Here is a 23,015-nt window from a genome sequence, read left to right on the forward strand (position 1 = left end):
GGTCTGCCTCACCCTCCAGACAGGGCAGGTCTGGGCTGGGTGATCAGCTCTGATGTTGACAGAGCTGATCAGACAGGGCAGGTCTGGGCTGGGTGATCAGCTCTGATGTTGACAGAGCTGATCAGACAGGGCAGGTCTGGGCTGGGTGATCAGCTCTGATGTTGACAGAGCTGATCAGACAGGGCAGGTCTGGGCTGGGCTGGGTGATCAGCTCTGATGTTGACAGAGCTGATCAGACAGGGCTGGGCTGGGATGGGTGATCAGCTCTGATGTTGACAGAGCTGATTCAGACAGTAACATGTAGTTGGAACCTTCCAGAGAACATGGTTGGGTTGCTTTTCTGTCTAAATGAGGGATGGTCCCATCCAGTCTGTCCAGCTTTAGGATGTGGATGTGAGCTTTACATTTTACATTTAGTCATTTAGCAGACGCTCTTATCCAGAGCGACTTACAGTAAGTACAGGGACATTCTCCCCGAGGCATGTAGGGTGAAGTGCCTTGCCCAAGGACACAACGTCATTTGGCACGGCCGGGAATCGAACTGGCAACCTTCAGATTACTAGCCCGATTTCCTCACCGCTCAGCCACTTGATTCCCCTGAGCTGTGCTAGCCAGAATAGCAAGCTAGGCTAATCAGGTCTGGTTTCACCTCCCGATGTGTGTAGAGGTGACTGACTATGCTAATGCTTCTAGCTAGCTTGCTGGTCATGGTGATTGTCATGTGCTTCTGTGGTGACCTGGTGGCTAGTCTGAGCTCCTTGTTGAGCATCACAACGCATTAGGGCTGCAACTAACGATTTTAATAATCGATGAATCTGTCGATTCTTTATTCGATTAATCGATGAATCGAATAAAAAAAAAAGCATACATTTCCAACCCTTTATACAAAAACAAAACTGACAGTGCAAATTCACAGTGCAAAACATCTTCAGAATGTGCACAAACAGGCACACAATTTAGAAAAAGTTATTAATATTAGCGTGGATTTTATGCTATTTTCCAAGATTAGCAATTTATTTGAGTTTTGTTAAAACCTTATTGAAAATTGAAAGGGTGTTGAAGTAGGCCAGACTTTATTAGAATAATCTGGTGTATATTTAAGATTTTTTGACACAATTTTGAAAAAAGTTAAGATTTGCGAGATTTAAGCTATTTTCAAAGAGTGATTTTCTATCATTTTATTTGAAACTTAATTGAAAAAGTAAAGGCTGACCACATATGCTCCCACACCTTGGATGACTTGGGTCGTACTGATTTCTCTGCCTCCGCCATGTGTTTCAGAACAACGTTACTCAATGTCTCTCCGATGGCCTTTCCTCTACCTCCGCGCTCAACTAAACTTTTTTTTTTATATACTCAAACATCTCCTTGACTTATTGAGTGGCGTAATAATCGCGCGACACAACAAATCGATAATGAAATTCGTTGCCAATGCTATTAATAATCGATTTCATCGATTCGTTGTTGCAGCCCTACAACGCATGCAGGCCTCCATGGGTCCTCTTGTTAGGTCAGGGATATACCACTGAATCACTTCAGGTCCAACTCAGTTAGGCCCCAGCATACCACCTCCAGGCAATAACACCCATCTTACCCTAACTTTGAGCTACACACACACCTGTCCTATTTAACTCTACCCACATACCCTCTGAGCCACACATCTAGTTTATATGGTTCCCTCCTCTTGTCTCTTGTCCTATTGCCATATCCAAGGTCAATATTTATACTTCTGGGTGCATCAATGGCTCATCCATTTGTAAATAGAGATGCCACTGTACATACTCTGGAGCAACTGTTTACCATTCATTAATACCAGCAAAACAAGAAGATTCTCCTGCACAACACACTCGAATGTCCATTCATCTTACATAAGAAATGGAAATCAAGGCAGCTGTTTTCATCAATAATCTACACTGTTGGAGGCTGAATGGTAAACAGTGTTTAGCGCTCTACTTTTCCGTCTTCACTATTCTTGTTGGGTATCTAGTTTTCTGTTGCTAGGACTGTTTCCTCAACACCTATATCTATGTATTTTCCTACTTAAGGTTGAAAATAAATTATATTTCTGTTTCACTTCGGTGTTTGGTCTGTGGCTCGTGTTCAGAGTGACTCGTGTTCAGAGTGGGTCGTTTGTCAAGTGTACTACCAGGCTGTCCATGTTTTCAACCATTATGTCACCCTTAGATGACATTCTTTTTTTTTTTCTTGGCCCTGGTTGCAATCATATTAGAAGTTGTACAATGTGTATCCACTAGGTGGAGCTAGAGTATCACCCAGGCAGAGTCAACACAGAATAGGAATGACATCCTCAGATCCCTGTGCTGCCATGACACACGATGGTGAGACAGGTGGCAAAGAACACCATAGTGAGGTGAGACGGGTAGCTTCAGAGAGCACCATGGTGAGGAGGTGAGAAGGTTAGCTACATGGGCTCACAGGGCAGCGAAGGGAAGGGGGTGGGGGGGTGGGGGTGGTGAGATGGGTGGGAAGTATCCTGTGGACCAGACAGCAGGTCAGGGAGTGGACCGGGGGGCTCTGGTGGAGCTGAATCTACTGAATCCTGAGATGACCTGATCCACCTTCCATCTGTGACGAGGCCTCTCCAACGCCGGCCAGAGCTCATCACTACACACTGTTATGAAGTTTAGAGGCAACAGCCATCAAGACTGCTTTCCCTGTCTGGGTCATGAACCTTTTGTTGTTTGGGTGGAATTTGCTGTTGGACGTGTGTGTGTGTGTGTGTGTGTGTGTGTTGGCAGGTAAGAATGCATGTGAGTGCTTGCATTAGTGCATGCCTGTGTGTGTGGCTCACCCTAGTTTTGGCCATCCGTCAGTGTTGTGTTGACGTGGCAGTGAGAGTTAAGAAGCCTGTTAAGCACTAACAGATGTAGACGCTCTTTCCACCTCTCTCCCTCCCTCTCTTTCTCCCTCCCTCTCTCTTTCTCCCTCCCTCTATTTCTCTCATATGCTTCCAGCTCTTCCTTTTTACTTTTTATTACTAAATTCTAAGTAAAGGCCGGTTCATTTGAGGATCCTGCTCTTGTGTGAGTGATCCTTGCCATTTGAAACTGGACCAAGAGCTGATTTCCACTGTTGTGGTTTACTGATTGACTCAGAATAGAGCTGAGATTTTACTGTTGTTCTTATCTACCTCAGAGCCTTCTCTACCCTGGAGCAGAGATTCTACTGCTCTGGTTCTCGAACTCAGAATAGAGCTGAAATTCTACCGAGGTTGGAGCAGCAAACATCCAGACCACTCGACATGTTTCTGCACCAGACAGCAGTTACACGTCATGTGGTAGAAGAGCCTGGATGAGAAGGTCTGGTGGAGGTTGTTATAGTTTTACCCTGGTGTGACCTCATGATGCCCACTGAGTTTTATGGTGGCGTTTGTTTTTTACCACAGTCACATGTTTAAGAGTTATATGGAAGGAACGACACCTGGCTCTAGGCTGTAAAGACACGTGTGCGTGTGAGCACGTGTGTTTATGCTCTTGATCAAAGGATAGCAGTCGTCACACACGCAGGCCGGCACACGTCATTAGCAGAACTAGGCATCAGATATTCACCGGCTCCCCAACGTGGTATGATCTCGTTGTCAAGGAAGAGACAATAAATCTCCGTGGAAACACTGGAGCTGAGAGGTAAGCTCCAGGTTCGAGGGGGCCCTTCTGGTTGCTATGTTAATGGACGCAAGAGCCAGGAGCGCTCAGCTGTCCATCCAGGACTGCCAACCCCTCCACCTCACCCTCCACCCAGCTAGCGCACACCCCCTCCCTTCCCTCCACCCTGCTAACCCTAACCCCCTCCACCCCTCCCAAGACTGCCCCCCTCCACCCTGCTAACACTGCCACCCCCACACCCCCTTCCCGGGTCACCAGCTTTCCTGACATCACATGACAGCATCTTCACTCCTCAACATGTCTCTGGTGTGTGTGTAAGAGAAAGAGAGATAGATAAAGCAAGGGAGATGTAGAGAGAGAAGGAAAGAGACAGGATGACAGGATTTACACATTCCCCAAGCCTAATGAGGGTGAGGGTGGCAGAAACCAGAGAGAAGGGAGACATTACGCCAATACTGTGTGTGTGTGTGTGTGTGTGTGTGTGTGTGTGTGTGTGTGTGTGTGTGTGTGTGTGTGTGTGTGTGTGTGTGTGTGTGTGTGTGTGTGTTGGGGGCAGGGGGAGGGAGCCTCTAATGTCTAGGTGTGTGTCTGTGAGTGTGTGTGTTGTGTGTGTCTTCTAATGTCTAGTGTGTCTAGATATGTCTGTGTGTGTAGGGGTGTGAGTGTGTCAGTTTCTAACGTGACTAGTGGTGTGTGTGTCTATATTTGTTTGTGTCTAGGTCTATGAGTGGGTGAGTTTCTAGTACGTCCAGGTGTGTGTGTGTGTCTAGGTGTGTGAGTTGGAGGGTTTCTTGTATGTCTAGGTGTGTGTAGGTTCGAGGCTGCATAATTACACAGCAGATACACCTGATTACTGTAATAACCAGTTGGGTCCCAAAGCATTCAGAGATGTTTTCCTCCACTGAGATGAACTGAGAAACATCAGTCTTGCAGCTCTCTGGCATATCCTCCGTGTGTGTGTGTGTGTGTGTGTGTGTTTGCGCACGTGCGTGTGGTTTATGTAAACAACAGTGGTTTTTGATCAGTCGTGAATTAGGAACACAGAATCTAGACCAGACCTTCTGACACACATGTGGATGTTGTGATTGAGTGCGTGTGTGTGAGAGAGAGTGAGCAGACTATACACACATGGTGAGCGGACGTTATCAGCATAGTTTGAGAGACACATTTAGAACATGGCGTGTCTCACATTTGGGCTGCAAGGGTTTGAGGGGTTGGGGCGGGCGTGGGGGGGCTCTGGGGGTTGGATGAGGACAGACGGAACACACACGGATGCAGAGGTTCACCACGTCGTTGACGTGGTGGCTTGTTGTTGTTATTGTGGTTGTGACGATGAGCTGTAACTTCCTGCTCTGCTCCAGGTGGTGGGAGGGGCCTGTGAGGTAGGTGTGGGAGGGGCCTGTGAGGTAGGTGTGGGAGGGGCCTGTGTGGTAGGTATGTCTTCCTGCACTTTGACCTGTGAAGACCTGAGAGGCATCTCCACATTTACAGTTCTACATTTGGCAGACCCTTTCATCCAAAGCAGTGTGTAAACAGTGCATGTCGTAAATGAATCTCATAATCAAGGACCCACAGTTCTAACAATATGACAGTGGTTAGTGGCAAGGAACGGTCTATTTTTTACAAGACAGTGCAACAATACAGTCATCTCAAGTTCCATATCACATCATTCTGCTGATAGGAACAGCAGCACCATCTAATTTAGAACAGGTGCTGGCTACGTGTCGAGACCCCAAAATGGCGATTTCTCACAACACAAGGTGTTCAAAAAGGTCAACTTTGCAGACACCATGAGAGGTAGTGCACCGATGAGGTGAGAGGGGGGGAGCTTCCTGGAGGCGTGATGATCTTTCCAGGTCGAGGCTGAAGAGGTGCATCCTCAGACCTCATCCGGGAAGGTCCTGGTCTGGACGATGTCCTAGAGACGTGAGGGGCCAGGGCTGTCGACCTGGTACTAGCAGCAACATGCCACTTGTGCAGAAACCTTAGCAGGGGTGTGGTGTGTGAGATACAGACAGCTGGGTCCTTTCAGAAAGGACTTCCTGTATTCCACCCGGGGGGAAATGCAGAAAGAGTGAAGGGGCTGAGGTGGAGGTGAAGGAGAGAAGAACAGAGAGAAGATGAGAAAGGATGCAGCTGGTGTTTGGGACCCAGAGGATTCTGGGAAAATGCTTTTGGGTTCCGCAGAGGATATGGTGTGATGGTGTTCTATTGTCATGGCGACCCGGGTCAAGTGCTCTCATAACAGCTCAGCCTATTTTGATTAGAGAAACTTGTTATTGTGTCTGACTGTTTACATATCTGTCTGCCCGCCTGCATGATACTGCATGTCTGTCTTTCTGCCTATACCTCTCTGTCTGGCTTTGTGTGTCACTACTTCTCTGTTTCCAGAGACTAAGTGTGCGTGACAGATGTCATTGTGTGTGTGACACTGTGAGGGTGTTAAATGTGTGTGACAGATGTGTGTGGAGCCTTCAGCCAGCAGGTCTGAGGCACTTCACATCCTGTTGACTCCTGAAGAGCATGTCCTCCTCCTCAGTCCTCCACACACACACAGATACAGATATACATGATCAGAGCAGAAATGCCATTAAACATCACTTCACTTTATGACCTCCAAATAACTTGAAAGGTGCTTATAGGAGAGAGAGATCTCCAGTCCATTCTCCCTCCTCTCTGAGTGCCAACACCAGACTGTTAGCATGCATGCATGCCTCCCTTCTCTCCCCCACGATCTGGACCCCAGCCACGATCTGGACCCCAGCCACGATCTCTGATCCATATTTCAGGCCTGTCAGAGACGATGTCTAGAATAGAGAAGCCGTTCCACTTGGTACTCCCTCCTCGTATGTCCTCCAAACTCACTTAATAAATGATTGTTCATAGGGTGAATGCAAGACCTTCCCTGCTCTGCCATACACCTGTAATCTACGAGGGGAGGAGAAGAGGTCTTAAATGTGCAGTTAAATAATATGTAATGAAGGATTACTGTTTAAGGTCAGGATATTAGAGAACCCTACAAAGCTAACAGGCCGGTCTTGGTTCACTAGTTGAAACGTTCTAGAAAGTTCTGTCATCTTCGTCCTAACAAACACGTTTGTGTACACTGTGTGTATGTGTTCAGGTTTGTGCATGTGTGTTTATGTGTGTTTGTGAACGCGCACACTTGTAGGATTGTGTTGTTTTTTTTCGCAAAAGAAAAACAATCAGGATTCCGGGGGCTTCCACTGGGGTATTAAAAAGTCATGAACCAATTTGAGCTCATTCAGAATCTCAAACAGTGCTCTCATTAAATATTCACAGAAACCTTGTCCACACGGCCGTAAACAAACATTTGGAATCAGCGAGGATGGCGAGCGTTTCCACAGCCATGAGCCCAAGGCTCGGTTTGAAGGACCTGTCGGAGATCTGCTTCGTGAGCGACGAGAGAGGAAGATGACCGTCAGGCTGCCCAGACATCTGACCACCAGGTGGAGACAGGAGGCTCCCTGTCTGTCTGTGTCCGTCTGTCTGTCTGCGCATCACTCTACCCACCCGTCTCTCCCTGGAGGTCAGGTCAGTAGATCCACCCGTCTCTCTCTCCCTGGAGGTCAGGTCAGTAGATCCACCCGTCTCTCTCCCTGGAGGTCAGGTCTGTATATCCTCCAGTGTAGGAGACAGTCCTGTACCATCACACACCTCTCACACACACTGTGGGCTTTGATTGATGTTTGTGTGTGTTTTGTTTCTGTGTGTGTGTGTGTGTCGAGCTTGTTGCCAGGTTTGTGGAGCAGGTTCAGTGGTCTCTCCTCCACACGTCTGGTGCTCTTCACTGATTGGCTGATTAGCTCAACAGAGACATTCTCTGAGTCTCCAGACACAACAGCATGGCAACCAGTCACTGTCTCCTGGCTCCTCTCCTCCTCCATCTCTCTTCTCTCCTTCTATCCTCCTCCATCTCTCTTCTTCTCTCCTCCTCCATCTCTCTTCTCTCCTTCTATCCTCCTCCATCTCTCTTCTTCTCTCCTCCTCCATCTCTCTTCTCTCCTTCTATCCTCCTCCATCTCTCCTTCTCTCCTCCTCCATCTCTCTTCTTCTCTCCTCCATTTCTCTTCTTCTCTCCTCCATTTCTCTTATTCTCCTCCTCCATCTCTCTTCTTCTCTCCTCCTCCATCTCTCTTCTTCTCTCCTTCTACCCTCCCCCATCTCTCTTCTTCTCTCCTTCTATCCTCCTCCATCTCTCTTCTTCTCTCGTCTTTCATCTCTCTTCTTTTCCTCTTCCTCTTCTCCATCTATCTTGCTGGCGGGCAGCTTCTCAGAGGTCACAACCAGCAGGAACCTAACTGTGTGTGTGTGTGTGTGTGTGTGTGTGGAGGTATGTTGTCTATAATGACTCATACAGATACACAGACAGAATATGTGGTTTTGGACAGGTCATTATACCTCTCTCTCTCTCCCTATTTATTTCTTTCTCCTTTTCTCTCTGCCTTTCTCTCTCTCTCTCTCTCTCTCTCTCTCTCTCTCTCTCTCTCTCTCTCTCCCTTCAGTGTGAAGCATTAAGGAGATGCGGATCACATGTGACCCTGACTCCACGCAGTCTGTCGCCAGGGAGCCCTATCATGTCATTAGTGGTGGAGAGACAGGCTCGTCTGGAGGGACGGACGGAGGATGAGAAATATTATTAGGATGAGAAAGAGACACGAAGAGAAAGTGAGAGTAAAGAGGCAGGGACACATGGAAACAGGGTCCAAGAGAGAACGAGAAATGGAAAGAAATGAACAAAATTGAGCGAGAGAGGGAGAGTTGTGCTGTACATTGTGTCCTGGAGAGATCACTCCTTTTTGTTGTGACCAAGCTCCTGCCATTGGTTGACTTGCTGAGGTGACGCAAGCCTATTGGCAGAGAGAGTGAGCACACATTCTCACGCTCCGGCCCCCATCCTGAGGGAGGTGCTTTGCTCTGGGTCATGGTGTTTAGCCGACAGAAAATGGAATAAGGTCCTATGACATCATCTCCTGTTGGAATTGAGACAATTTGGTGGGATGTTCTGTAGCTGGGCATGAGGCTGGGGGCCTAGAGGCTGGGGGCCTAGAGGCTGGGGGCCTTGAGGCTGGGGGCCTAGAGGCTGGGGGCCTAGAGGCTGGGGGCCTAGAGGCTGGAAGCCTAGAGGCTGGAAGCTGGAGGGCTAGAGGCTGGAGGGCTAGAGGCTAGAGGGCTAGAGGCTAGAGGGCTAGAGGCTGGAGGGCTAGAGGCTGGAGGGCTAGAGGCTGGAGGGCTAGAGGCTGGAGGGCTAGAGGCTGGGGGGCTAGAGGCTGGGGGGCTAGAGGCTGGAGGGCTAGAGGCTGGAGGGCTAGAGGCTGGAGGGCTAGAGGCTGGAGGGCTAGAGGCTGGAGGGCTAGAGGCTGGAGGGCTAGAGGCTGGAGGGCTAGGGCAGAATCTGACCAACAGGGTGAACCTGGAGGAGCTTCTGTGGACCTGGATGCAGGGAGGGAGGGAGGGAGGGAGGCATGGAGGGGCGAGGGGTGTGGAGAGTGGAGTTAACAAGCTACGTGACTGGTCTCAGTGTTCAGCAGTCACCGGGAGAGAGGGAGGGAGAGGAGAAATGAACTGGTAATTAAAAAAAACACACATCACTGATGAGAACTGAATATAGGAGGGAGGACTAGGAGGAGAGAGGATGGAGGGAGGGAGGGGTAGGAGGAGAGAGGATGGATGGAGGGAGGGGTTGGAGGAGAGAGGATGGATGGATGGAAGGAGGGGTAGGAGGAGAGAGGATGGATGGAGGGAGGGGTAGGAGGAGAGAGGATGGATGGCAGAGAGATAAAGGAACCTAGGAGGGAAGGATTGTGGTGAAGGAATGAGGAGAGAGGGAGGTGGAGAAAAGCTGTGTGTCAGGAGAGAGGTGACACCGACAGAGAAAGAGTGAGGGAGGAGAGAGAAGGAGGGAAAAAGATGAGGAAACAAGAAAAGAAGAGATGGATGGAGGGCGGGGGAGGCAGACACTGAAAGACACAGTGATAGAGATGGAGAGATAACAGATAGAGTAAGACAGATGGGGAGAAGGAGAGAGACTGAGTCTGAAAGAAAGAGAGAGACTGAGAGTCAGAGAGAGAGACTGAGAGTCTGAAAAAGAGAGAGAGAGACTGAGTGAGAGAGACTGAGAGCCTGACAGAGAGAGAGAGAGACTGAGAGTCAGAGAGAGAGACTGAGAGTCTGAAAGAGAGAGAGAGAGACTGAGAGAGAGAGACTGAGAGCATGACAGAGAGAGAGAGAGACTGAGTCTGAGAGAGAGAGAGAGAGATAGAGACTGAGAGAGACTGAGAGCCCGACAGAGAGAGAGAGAGAGAGACTGAGTCTGAGAGAGCGAGAGAGAGACAGAGCAGGAGGGAGTTGTTAATACATTGATCCAGGCCCCCTGGGTTCACGTCTTCCATTTACCAATATCCCTTCGCTCCTCCTCTCTCTCCCTCTCTCCTCAACATCCCTCTCTCCTCCTCTCCATCCCTCTCTTCCTCTCTCCTCCTCTCCGCCAACTCATTCGCCAGGAACAAACACTGTCGCTCGGGAGCACCGGACCCCTGGTTGCCGGGCAACCGCACACTGACTTGATGGAGTGGAGGGAACTTCTGAAGGATCTGTGAAGAGGAGGTTATTAGACCTGAGACCCCCCCCCCCCCACACAAGCACACACACACACAGAAACACTCCAATACACACCCACACACCAATACACATCCACCCATGCACACTGGTGCAGACACACAAACACACACCAGTCCAGTAGAACTTCCCAGTAGAGATGTAGAACATGTGGCAGCTCATAGTGATGTAGGGAGGACAGCTTGGAGCTGCAGTGCTGAACCAGAACCTCCACTAGCTCCACCCAGACAAGGGCTGCCCTTGTATTGAGAATACATTTGCCTTTGTCTTTTCTAAGAACAGTGATGGAGAGTTAGGATACCACACTACAGGCAGAATCAAATGACGTGGTTATATATTCAAATGTGCGTGTGTGTGTGTGTGTGTGCCTGTGTGTGTGTGTGTGTGTGTGTGCCTGTGTGTCTGACACAGGCCTGGCTCGGCTTATGTAAGTCCCACCTGTTTAATCTTGATGATCACCTGGTCCAATCAAGAGGTCTCCTCCAGGCCCTAAACCCCATGATCCTCTTAGAGGGCCAGGGGTCGATTAACCATGATTAAAATGCTCCCAATAAAGGTTACGTTTGTGTGTGTAAGGGAGGACAGTTTTCTATGCACGTATGGACACGTGTGTTGTGCGTGTGTGCACAGTGGAGAGCCATGCTTGCAGTAGTACAAGCGTGCTCAAGAGGAAATGGACCAAGATGACATTCCAATAACCCTGCACAGGCCTGTCTCACACAGCTCAGGGCTGTGTGTGTGTGTGTGTGTGTGTGTGTGTGTGTGTGTGTTGGGTAGAGTCTATCTGGAGTCTTGCCCCAGGCTAGTGATCTGAGCGTCTACATAAAGTGTGTGGCCTGGGGTAGACGAGCTAAAACTGGCTTGTTGTGAAACTTGAAATTACACAGACACATTTAGACACGATACACAACAACCCACACACACAGACATACACAGACACACACAATCCTAACCACAACATCATTTTGGTTCCACTCTTTAAAACTACAAAGGACGACTAAGACAAAACAACACAATATTTGTGTGTGTGTGTAGGATGGACAGGCTGCAGCTGGCTGAACACTGGGGATTCTGGCCATGTGTTCTCAGGACTTGAGGGAAGAGTGGGAGAGTGGTTTATGCCTAGAGGTGGATAAACTGTCTGTGTGTGAATGGTGTGCCTTATGTGTGTGTGCATATATATCTGTATGCGTGTGTGGTGTGTGTATCAACAGTATGTGTGTGTGTGTGTGTGTGTGTGTGTGTGTGTGTGTGTTTCAGAGCCGTACCAGACATAGTGTAGCAGAGAGGTGAAATGTTGTCGTAGTTTTCATGCAGATGACTCTGGAGCTGGTCTGTTCCCCTGCTGCAGCTGTTCACTAAATCACCTACAGGCCAACACAGCCTACAGTACAACTAGAAAACAAAACAACATTTCACAAACCAATCAGTCCTGGTCTTGATTCCAACAAAGTAGAGAATTTAGTATTTGGAGGGAAACCACTTGCTCTTATTGCCCTTCAAGGTTAAAAACTCTTGGACACATCACAACTTTTTTGAGGTACTCTGACGTTCCAGGGATGGGCTGTGATAGTCGACCATAATCCTGACCATATCAGCATGCCCCAAAATGAATATTCATAAAAGATTCTCCACCCACAGCTTTTCACCAGAAGGCTTTTTCTTTTTCAAACATGAAGGGGTGAATTCAGGCTGAAATTGGGATGTTTTAATTACTTTTTAAATACTCCTACTTTTGACTACCCCACAGTATCTGTCTCTGTGTTGAGGTAGGTTGCCGTTTTCCAATATGGGGTCAGGTTACCACGGTTACGAGGGATCTCAGATGGAGTGTCGTTCCAGTTTTCCAAAGCTGTAAATGCCGGAACATTCCCTCCTCATGTTGTGTGTTTTATGTTCCTCTTGGATGAAAAACAAACATTTTACTACCCCCCTGTTTCCTAATGGTTCTCAGGTCTGTTTGTCTGTCTGATCCTCCCTCTGAGGACAGACTGGGGAATGTGAAGAGAATGTTCTGGTGACTCCATCATGTGATCCGACTCCTGAAGAGGACTTACTCTGAGTTCTAAAAGATATGATAGAATGAGACCAGCTGAACTGTTCTACACACAAGGACACACACAGACGCACACAGACACACATACAAAGCCCACGCACACACACACAGGTTCAAAGACACACAAGCACACTCGTGTACAGACTCACACAGGTTGCAACAGATGGACACAGACACACACACAGGAACACACAGACACACACACACAGGAACACACACACACAGCAACACACAGACACACACACAGACACAGACACACAGGAACACACAGGCACAAGCCCCTCTCCAGAGGCAGAGGTAAGAGGGTTTTGTAGTATGTTTCCTCACTGCGATCGATGGCTGTTGCGTCATTTTCCGTCGGGCACTTACCTAACCGCCTCTCCCAGGCGCTGCTTCCTCATCCGCAAGGACCAGCAGCCAATCACAGAATGACCCCGCAGCAAGCTTCCTGCCATCACGCTTCAGCTGGCACCTGATTGGCAGCGGGAAAACATGTGGTTCATGCTGCCATCCATCCCTGTTGTCTGTGTAGTGTGTGTCTGTGCATATCGTGTGTGTGTGTGTGTCTGCTGTGTGTGCTGTGTGTGTGAGCCTGTGTCTCTACTATGCCTGTGCTCTGTGTGTGTCAGTGCGTCTCTGCTGTGTGTGTCTGTGGGCTAGCAGTAGCCCTCTGGGGACATTTAGAGCTGCTCACCTTTAAAGAGGCACCAGACACACACAGCCCAGTCGGTAAACACAGGAGATGTGCAGACGAATATATTACTGCTCAACTCCACACACACACACACCCTTGTACACCCACACACTCACTCGCTCACTCTTTAGCTCTCTTTCTCACACACACACTCACTCGGTCTCTCTCTCTTTCACACACACACACGTGTGTGTGCACAAGTCTTGAGGGTGTCCTACTGGAGTCTTTTCTGTTGATCAGTGTTTTGTGTTTGTGATACATGTGAACGTACAAGGGTCTTCTGATGTTTGTTTGAGTGTGTGTGTGTGTGTGTGTGTGTGTGTGATCCCTTTATTCTGAAAGGGCTTTAAGGATTTTAATTGAACCCGTCTCTGAGATGCAGTGTGTTTGCTCTATCATCTATCTGCCTCTTACGCCTTAATACATCACATCACATGACAACACAGTACCCACCGCTTCTCTCCTTTCCCCTCCTCTCTCTCTCCCTCTCTTTCTTTCTGTCCCACCCCTCTCTCCTTTCTCTATCCCTCTCTCCTTTCTTTCTGTCTCTCCCTTTCCCTCTCCTTTCTCTGTCTCCCCTCTCCTCCTCTCTCTGTCTCCCCTCCTCTCTCTCTGTCTCCCCCAGCTCCTCTGTGGTTCTGTCTCCTGGTGCAGTGAGTTGTTCTGTCTCCTGGTGCAGTGAGTGTGTTGTTATGTCTCCTGGTGCAGTGAGTGTGTTGTTCTGTCTCCTGGTGCAGTGAGTGTGTTGTGTCTCCTGGTGCAGTGAGTTGTTCTGTCTCCTGGTGCAGTGAGTGTGTTGTTCTGTCTCCTGGTGCAGTGAGTGTGTTGTGTCTCCTGGTGCAGTGAGTGTGTTGTTCTGTCTCCTGGTGCAGTGAGTGTGTTGTGTCTCCTGGTACAGTGTGTGTTGTGTCTCCTGGTACAGTGTGTGTTGTTTCTCCTGGTGCAGTGAGTGTGTTGTGTCTCCTGGTGCAGTGAGTGTGTTGTGTCTCCTGGTGCAGTGAGTGTGTTGTGTCTCCTGGTACAGTGAGTGTGTTGTTATGTCTCCTGGTGCATTGTTTGTGTTTGTGTCGCCTCGTGTCTCCTGGCAGCAGATTAGCCTTAAATGTTCCAGTCAGATTCCGTGTTGTTGCAGCTGGACCAAGTGCACGCCTCACACATGAGAACTGTTTGCTCACTAAACCCTGACAGTTGGTCTTAGTTAGATAAACACACAAATATGAGGCTTGCCCGTACAAAGGCATGCACACACACGCCAGCGTGCACGAACGCACGCACAACTCCCAAGCCCACAGACACCCGCAAATGTACGCACACAGGAACCGCACGCACACACTAAAACACGCAGAATCACTTGTGAGGGGCCAGTGTCTGTTTCGAGACGACAGCTATGAGGGCTGGCATTCCTGTCTTCACCTCTCTCTTTCTCCTCTCTCCATATCTTTTTTCACTCCATCTTTCTTTCTCGGTCTCTCTCTACAGCTCTCCCCCTCCAAACATCAGTTCTCTCTCTTTCTGTCGTGCAGTTCCTCATGTCTCCAGCAGGGGCATGGGTGCGGACCTCAAAGGAGAGCCCACTATTGCGCTCCATCTCTGGCATTCTCAGGAACCAGACTGGGCTGAAAGGTCAGTGATGCCACACTCTCATCCTCGCTGCTGTTGACACTTGGCATTTCTATGATCTTTTGCTCTAATAAAAAAAAGAAGGAAAAACTGTTGCTATGGCTGTGGTTTTCTAGTGTTCTGGAGCGTCTGTGTTGTGTGAGTGTGTGTGTGTGTGTGTTAGCCCTCCCAGTCAGTCTAAGTCATCTAGAAGGAGGCTTCCTAACCCTAACCCTTCTAGAAGCAGGCTTCCCTGGTCTGTGTGTGTTGTCCATCCCTAACCCTAACCCTCTAGAAGGCCGTTGCTGAGAGGATGAAGCAGCCCTCAGCGATGGCCTTGGTCTGTTGTCATGGTGATCCTTCCGTGGTGATTCTTCATAGGATTTAGAAAACATGATCTTGTAAACTACATATCCGACAACACACAGTTGTAATATAACTACAGAACGGTGAGGGTGAATGAGAAAGAGAAAGAAAGTTAAAGGGTGAGAGGGGATTTTGAAACCTTCAGCATGTGCCTAAATAAGCGTTTTGGCATTTGTTGTGTGAAAATCTTTCACAACTGGATCAATGAAGGAATCAATAAAAAGTTTATAGAAATAGAAAGTCCACCTTTAAACACTGCTTTGATTTAGTGCATCTGAAGTGATTAGAACACACGGTTCCGGTTTGAACAAGAACCTAGAACATGGTGCTTTGTTCTTAGACAGCCAGCAAGCCGCTGTTCCTCCCATACTCCCACACCAGCTGCCTGAAGCCCAGATAAATCATCCAGCCAAGAGCCCCTCTGGCAGGGATCACCTCCCTGCCTGCACCCCTCCAAGCCCCTCGCTCTGGATGTAGCGCTAACGTTTAGGGATGGGAGGGAGGGAGGGAGGATCGAGGGAGGGTGTGGTGGAAGCGGGGACGACGCAGAGATGAGGGAGGCAGGTAGGTAGGTAGGTAGGTAGGTAGGTAGGGAGGGAGGGAGGGAGGGAGGGAGGGACAGGGAGGGAGGGAGGGAAGGGGTCGGGACAGGGATGATGGAAAGAGTATCTCTCCCAGGTCAGGAGGAAGGTCCTGCTTGATGAACGTGCTTGATGATCCTGCTTGATGAACGTGCGGTGTTAGAGCTGTCAGCTGGTGTTAGAGCTGTCAGCTGGTGCCTCAGCTCCAGCTGACAGCGAGTTGAAGATGCAAAACAGGCTGAGACAGGGAGACAGTCTAGGTTTTAGGACCACACTGACAGTCTCCATTCCAGAACCACACACAGTCAGCCTATGTCGCTATCAGTCTACATTTACATTTACATTTAGTCATTTAGCAGACGCTCTTATCCAGAGCGACTTACAGTAAGTACAGGGACATTCCCCTGAGGCAAGTAGGGTGAAGTGCCTTGCCCAAGGACACAACATCAGTTGGCATGACCGGGAATCGAACTGGCAACCTTCGGATTACTAGCCCGATTCCCTCACCGCTCAGCCACCTGACTCACTTCACTCAGTCTAGAACCTAAACTTCCGGATCCGACCTAACGAACCCACATCCATTTTCCAGAGGAAACAACATCTTCTCAGCACCATGTGTCAGTCAATCTGGAGGTCACATCCCTGAGAGAGAGAGGGAGCGAGAGAGAGTGAGAGTGTGTTCTGAAGTGGTGTGGTCATGTGTGAGAGGCAGATTTTTCTGGGCCAAAGGGACATTAAAGACTGTGAGTCCCAGAGACCGGCAGTAGTGTGTGTCTGTGTGTGTGTGTGTCTGTGTGTGTGGCGCAGATTGACTGCACTGAGGTTACACCAGAGAGAAGAAAACAGATATGTTGGGAAGCGGAGTTTCCCGGAAAAGACTGGAGCTTCACACCCTTCCGCCTTGGAGGGAGAGAGAGAGGGAGAGAGAGAGAGAAAGAGAGGTTAACAGACAGACTGACAGATAGATAGATATTTGTTGCTGTATTCTTTTAATTGTTTATCGTACATCAGCCAATTACTGTGAGTGTAGCTTGATCCCAGGAACCGTCTGTGTGCTCATATGAAACTTGTGTAGGCCTAACCCTCGTGGCCTAAACACACACACAGGCACACACACACACAGGCACACCTGCCTGTGTTGAGCTCTTGTGTTAAACAAGTGTCTGACTGCAAGGACATCCATCAGGTGAAGTAGGTCATGTGAGGAGAACCTGTGTGTGTGTATGTGGCTTCGGGGGGGGGGGGGGGGGGGTTCTCTACATAGGGAGACTGCCTGTCTGTCTACCTGCCAGTCTGCCTGCCTGCCCGACTGTCTGTCTACTTGTCTGTCTGCATGTTTATCTGTCTACTTGTCTGCCTGTCTGTCTGCATGTCTGTCTGTCTACTTGTCTGTCTGCATGTCTGTCTGGCTACTTGCCTGTCTTTCTTCCTCAGAACAGTGTCTCAATAGATACCCATGTCCCCCAGGGAGACAAGGGACCAGAGATCTGAGTATTATGGGCAAGCACCCGGCTTCACCATGGAAACTCCAATAAGAATCCAGCATGCTAGGACTGTGGTCTGGCTGAGCAGGTCTGCCTGTCGTAGAACAGACAGCAAGCAGGACATCCACAGGCCTTATTTCCTCCAGTAACACTCCTGGTATTGTTTAACCCTTGTGTTATCTTCGGGTCATTCTGACCCATCAGTCATTGTGACCCACCGTCGTATTGCGACAAATTTACCTCATACAAAAACAAAGTGAAGCATTTTCTTTTAACTGTCGGGCTGTCTCAGACCCCCCACATTGGAATGGTTAAAAGAAAATTATTTGTATTTGTTTTTGTATTGGGTAAAATTGGGTAAACACAACGATGGTTCGTTATGAACCTTTGGGTCATGTGACCCGAAGGCAGCACGAGGGTTAAGTGCTTTACTGGGAATGTCTTTGACACAACACAGGCTGGTTTCACCAGCTTTCTCACTGCATTCTCAGAATGTACCAATATTTATTTTTAGGTGTTGAATTTTAAATCATAACGTTACATAATGATTTGATTATGTATCCATGCATATGATTTCCTGTCCGCTCTGTGAATCTGTCTGTGTGAGTATGAGTGTGTGTGTGTTTGTGTGTGTATGTGTGTGTGACACTGAGCTTCTCAGTATGAGCTACAGGGATGTTCCATAAAGTTTAATTATATGTTTCATTCCCTGTGGAAGGACTGAGATTAAACCAAATTAAATTGTGTTGGTGCATAATATGTTTCTGCGCTGTAGAACACACACACACGCAACTGCATGTGTGTGTGTGCACACATGCCCACACGCACACTTTTGTTCATAAACAGACAAAAAGCTGACAGGCAAACATGATGCAATACTACCCCCCCCAGCAGCTCTGGAACCCCCCCCCCAGCAGCTCTGGAACCCCCCCCCCCAGCAGCTCAGGAACCCCCCCCCAGCAGCTCAGGAACCCCCCCCCAGCAGCTCAGGAACCCCCCTCCCCCCCAGCAGCTCAGGAACCCCCCCCCCAGCAGCTCTGGAACCCCCCCCCCCCAGCAGCTCTGGAACCCCCCCCCCCCCCAGCAGCTCTGGAACCCCCCCCCCCCCAGCAGCTCTGGAACCCCCCCCCCCAGCAGCTCTGGAACCCCCCCCCCCAGCAGCTCTGGAACCCCCCCCCCCCAGCAGCTCAGGAACCCCCCCCCCCCCCCAGCAGCTCAGGAACCCCCCCCCCCCCCAGCAGCTCTGGAACCCCCCCCCCCCCCCAGCAGCTCTGGAACCCCCCCCCCCCCAGCAGCTCAGGAACCCCCCCCCCCAGCAGCTCAGGAACCCCCCCCCCCAGCAGCTCAGGAACCCCCCCCCCCAACAGCTCAGGAACCCCCCCCCCCCCAGCAGCTCTGGAACCCCCCCCCCCCCCCAGCAGCTCTGGAACCCCCCCCCCCCCCAGCAGCTCAGGAACCCCCCCCCCCAACAGCTCAGGAACCCCCCCCCCCAGCAGCTCAGGAACCCCCCCCCCCAACAGCTCAGGAACCCCCCCCCCCCCAGCAGCTCTGGAACCCCCCCCCCCCCCCAGCAGCTCTGGAACCCCCCCCCCCCCCCCCCAGCAGCTCTGGAACCCCCCCAGGGCAGCCCAGGTCGTCCTGGTGCAGGAGAGCTGGGATCGCTGACCGTAGCTCACATCCAGTGATGATACAGGGAGGGTTCTGGGAAGAGATTGAGCCATTTAACCCCTCAGAACTGGGTCTGCTGACTAGCGGCAGCAGAATACACATGTATCCTTCCCCCCTGTCATCCTCAGAGGATGAGTGTAGAGGGGTGAGGTTCTGTTGCCACTTGCTCCTGCTACAACTTGCTTTGTACGCAGCAAAATGTGGGTTGGCCCCACCAAATCTCACTCCAACGTTTTTTGAAAAGTTGGCAAGCCCTACTGCTACATCCAGCATCCTCTTCCTCTTCCTGCTCCAGAACCACATGGGTCAGCCTGACGGCCCCTGCACTCACCTTAGCACTCCTGACCCCCCTGACCCCTGACGGTAGTAGTCTAGCTGCCCCTAATGTTCTGGGGGTTTGCATCATTAAACGCTCTGACCACCATCCTAATTGTGACCTTTTCCTGTGAACACTGGCACTAAACAAGACAGATGTGTGAATAGAAGGACAGGAATCCAGGTCATCTGTTGTTCAATTGGCAGAAATAGCCTGATGAATATGTTTTCTTATAGTTTACATTTTTCTATTTTATTTAGCAGACGATTTTTTCCAAGGCAATGTAAAATAAGTGCTCATAAAAAGCGCAAAGAATCAAGGATCAGAAGTGCATAGTTCTACAGTATTTCGACAGTCAGAGTCAAACACACACACACACACACACCATTCTTGGTTTCAGGAACACACACACACACACCATTCTAGGTTTCAGTAACACGATACTGTAATCTTGTATATCCTCAGTGGTCTGATTGTCACATAGAGGACAGGGAGTTGGACACTGGGTTTCTGTACTGGTGTGGATCTTATCACACACACACACACACACACACACACACACACACACACACACTGGCAGCAGTGGGTTAGACCGGCCTCCTTCAGTGTGCCAGGGTGACATGGCTCTCCAGGGGAAGAAGGCCTTCAGTGGAGTTGAATGGTTCCTGTCTCTCCGTCCTCCCCTCCACCCTGAACACACGCTCTGAGGATGACTATCAGAGAAAAACCCTGCTCCTCCTTCTCTCTAACCCTGCTCCTCCTCCTCTCTAACCCTGCTCCTCCTCCATAACCCTGCTCCTCCTCCATAACCCTGCTCCTCCTCCTCTCTAACCCTGCTCCTCCTCCTCTCTAACCCTGCTCCTCCTCCATAACCCTGCTCCTCCTCCTCTCTAACCCTGCTCCTCCTCCTCTCTAACCCTGCTCCTCCTCCTCTCTAACCCTGCTCCTCCTCTCTAACCCTGCTCCTCCTCTCTAACCCTGCTCCTCCTCCTCCCTAACCCTGCTCCTCCTCCTCTCTAACCCTGCTCCTCCTCCATAACCCTGCTCCTCCTCCTCTCTAACCCTGCTCCTCCTCCTCTCTAACCCTGCTCCTCCTCCATAACCCTGCTCCTCCTCCTCTCTAACCCTGCTCCTCCTCCTCCCTAACCCTGCTCCTCCTCCTCCCTAACCCTGCTCCTCCTCCTCTCTAACCCTGCTCCTCCTCCTCCCTAACCCTGCTCCTCCTCCTCTCTAACCCTGCTCCTCCTCCTCTCTAACCCTGCTCCTTCCTCCTCTCTAACCCTGCTCCTCCTCCTCTCTAACCCTGCTCCTCCTCCTCCCTAACCCTGCTCCTCCTCCTCCCCTCCACCCTGAACACACGCTCTGAGGAGGACTAGGAGCAGGAGACGGGATGGGAGGAGGGTGGGGAGGGAAACATAATGTCTGGAAGTGGAGGTGGATGAGGGAGAAGGAGGTTGTGAGAGGGAGAGAAGGGGAGGTGTGTAGACTCAACTAAATTACAGGACCCTCTCACCCCTGCACTCTGAAGCGGCACTAATGTACTTGTGTGTGTGGTAAGTAAGAGAGAGACACAGACAGAGAGAGAGAGATGGAGACAGACCTGTTGTGACAATGTGGTGAAGTGACACCACTTAAAAAACCCAGAACCCAACTCATTCCACACATACCTCCCTGAACTGAACTCTGGAAGGACATTTAGTTCTGGCCTGCTATCTCTCATTCCCCTCCACGCACACACACACCCACACACCAACCAACATTTTTTAGGGTTAGGGTTCTTAATTATAGTCATAATTCCTTGTCTTCTCTCACTCTCTCTCTCTCTCTCTCTCTCTCTCTCTCTCTCTTTCTCTCTATCTCTCTCTCTCTCTCTCTCTCTCTCTCACACACACAAGCACACACACAGGCCATTGACCCCTGTGGTTATTTGAGACTGGGTTGTGTGTTAGCTCTAACTTCACTGCTGACGCCCAGGAAATAAGCCTTCTTGTTTTCCAACACTAAACTCCACCTCTGTGCCAGTATTAAATTAATATTCCTTAATCTACTTGCCCTAAGAGGATTAACATTCAATTTTCATTTTGGTGTCTTTAAAACGGCTGCATCGTCATCCCAGCTGGGTGGTGTCAGTGAGTGAAGAACTCTCATCTCCAGTACTGGCCCATACATGTGTGTGTGTGTGTGGGGGGGTACTCTGAGGCAAATCAAACAGCTCTTCGTGGGCTTCAGCAGTGGAGCCTATGATGCTCAGGGTCAAGGGTGCTGGGCCGAGGTCAGGGTCAGGGGTGGAAAGTCAGGGTCAGGGGTCAGGGTCAGGGAGGGCTGTTCTGCTGCTCCAGGGATCTGTTGAAGATGTGCCAGTGTGTGGCTGTCAGAGCCTGTGACAGGCCACAGGACATGGAGGAGAGGGGCCACGTAACTAGGGCACACCCCCCTGCTGTGAGGTAGTGGATCTGGGGCAGGAGCAGGGGGGCACGGAGGGGGGGGGGGGGGGGTTGGCACTGGGACTAGCACACCTGGGAGGGGCACTCGAGAGGAGAGGATGTTTATGTGTTTACGATGAATAACTCTCTCCCAGGTCAGCGATCAGTCATCCTGTGTTTCTCTGCATGGCCTTGGCCTTGTCTCTGGCTCCTTCAGCCTCTGTTTCACACGAGACACATCACACTGTCATGTCCTTACTGCTGAGGCTAATACATTGACACCGTCTCTCTATCTCCACACACACACACACAAATACAAACAAATAGAGTCAGTGTTCAGCTCTGTGACCCTGCCCTGATACAAGGCCAGACTGACATCTTAACATGTAGCCTTCCAGGATTGTCACCATGGTCAACTATCAAAGAAAAACCCTGCACTTCCTCCTCCTCTCTTCTCTAACTCTGCTCCTCCTCCTCGCTAACCCTCCTCCTCCTCCTCGCCTCCCTAACTCTGCTCCTCTTCCTCCTCTCTAACCCTGCACCTCCTCCTCTCCTCTGTAACTCTGCTCCTCCTCCTCCTCTCTAACCCTGCACCTCCTCCTCTCCTCTGTAACTCTGCTCCTCCTCCTCCTCTCTAACCCTGCACCTCCTCCTCTCCTCCCTAACTCTGCTCCTCCTCTCTAACCCTGCACCTCCTCCTCTCCTCTGTAACTCTGCTCCTCCTCCTCCTCTCTAACCCCGCACCTCCTCCTCTCCTCATTAACCCTGCTCCTCCTCCTCTCCTCCCTAACTCTGCTCCTCCTCCTCTCTAACCATGCACTTCCTCCTCTCCTCCCTAACCCTCCTCCTCTCCTCTCTAACCCTGCTCCTCCTCCCTAACTCTGCTCCTCCTCCTCTCCTCCCTAACTCTGCTCCTCCTCGTCTTCCTCTCTAACCCTGCTCCTCCTCCTCCTCCTCCTCCCTAACCCTGCTCCTCCTCCTCTCCTCCCTAACCCTGCACCTCCTCCTCTCCTCCCTAACCCTGCACCTCCTCCTCTCCTCCCTAACCCTCCTGCTCTCCTCCCTAACCCTGCACCTCCTCCTCTCCTCCCTAACCCTCCTCCTCTCCTCTCTAACCCTGCACCTCCTCCTCTCCTCCCTAACCCTGCTCCTCCTCCTAACCAGCTGAACTCAGAAGATGGAATCTGTTTCCATACACAAGCTGTTAGCACATGGACAAACAACAGAGTGGACATCTGAATGAACACACACACACACATTCACACATACACACACACACTCACTCTTAAGGTGCCAAGCCTGCTATAATAACTTACACAAACAAGCGGGTGTCTGCGAGGATGTGAGCGTCTCTCCTCCAAGTCTACTTTTCAAGGTGCGGGGCTTCACATCTCCATGGCAACACCGAAGCGATCAAGAACAGGAGGAGGGAGTGAGGAGGAGGGGGAGTGAAGGGGGAGGGGAAGGGTAGAGGGGGGGGGGGGCTGTGGGAGGGGCCAATGTGAGGTCTTTCAGATGAGAGGCTGGTACGGTTTGGAACACTGTGACATTTACTAGCAACCACCC

At 50.4% G+C, this 23,015-nt stretch overlaps 2 protein-coding genes across 2 annotated transcripts in view; one reads left to right on the forward strand and one right to left on the reverse strand.

Moving 5' to 3' along the window:
- Positions 1 to 8,765: 8,765 nt before the first annotated feature.
- On the reverse strand, positions 8,766 to 12,773 carry LOC134032876 (uncharacterized). Its single transcript, XM_062476933.1, has 2 exons — positions 12,688 to 12,773; positions 8,766 to 9,039 (listed from the first exon to the last, which is right to left on the reverse strand). Exons 1-2 carry the CDS (start codon positions 12,771 to 12,773, stop codon positions 8,766 to 8,768), a joined length of 360 nt encoding a protein of 119 aa, XP_062332917.1.
- A 1,768-nt stretch (positions 12,774 to 14,541) lies between these two features.
- Positions 14,542 to 23,015, forward strand: part of LOC134032878 (A disintegrin and metalloproteinase with thrombospondin motifs 2-like) — a 30,723-nt gene continuing 22,249 nt past the window's right edge. The window contains 1 exon segment of the mRNA XM_062476934.1: positions 14,542 to 14,635. Coding sequence (XP_062332918.1) covers positions 14,542 to 14,635 — 94 coding nt within the window.

This window comes from Osmerus eperlanus, chromosome 13 (assembly GCF_963692335.1).
Source record: "Osmerus eperlanus chromosome 13, fOsmEpe2.1, whole genome shotgun sequence".
Lineage (NCBI taxonomy): Eukaryota > Metazoa > Chordata > Actinopteri > Osmeriformes > Osmeridae > Osmerus > Osmerus eperlanus.

Excerpts from the sequence above, each read along its gene's own strand:
- LOC134032876 (XM_062476933.1), bottom strand. The coding sequence starts at position 12,773 with ATGGCAGGAAGCTTGCTGCGGGGTCATTCTGTGATTGGCTGCTGGTCC. Across the intron at positions 9,040-12,687 it reads CGCCTGGGAGAGGCGGTTAG|ATTCTGCCCTAGCCCTCCAG; the intron begins GTAAGTGCCCGA and ends CCTGTTGGTCAG.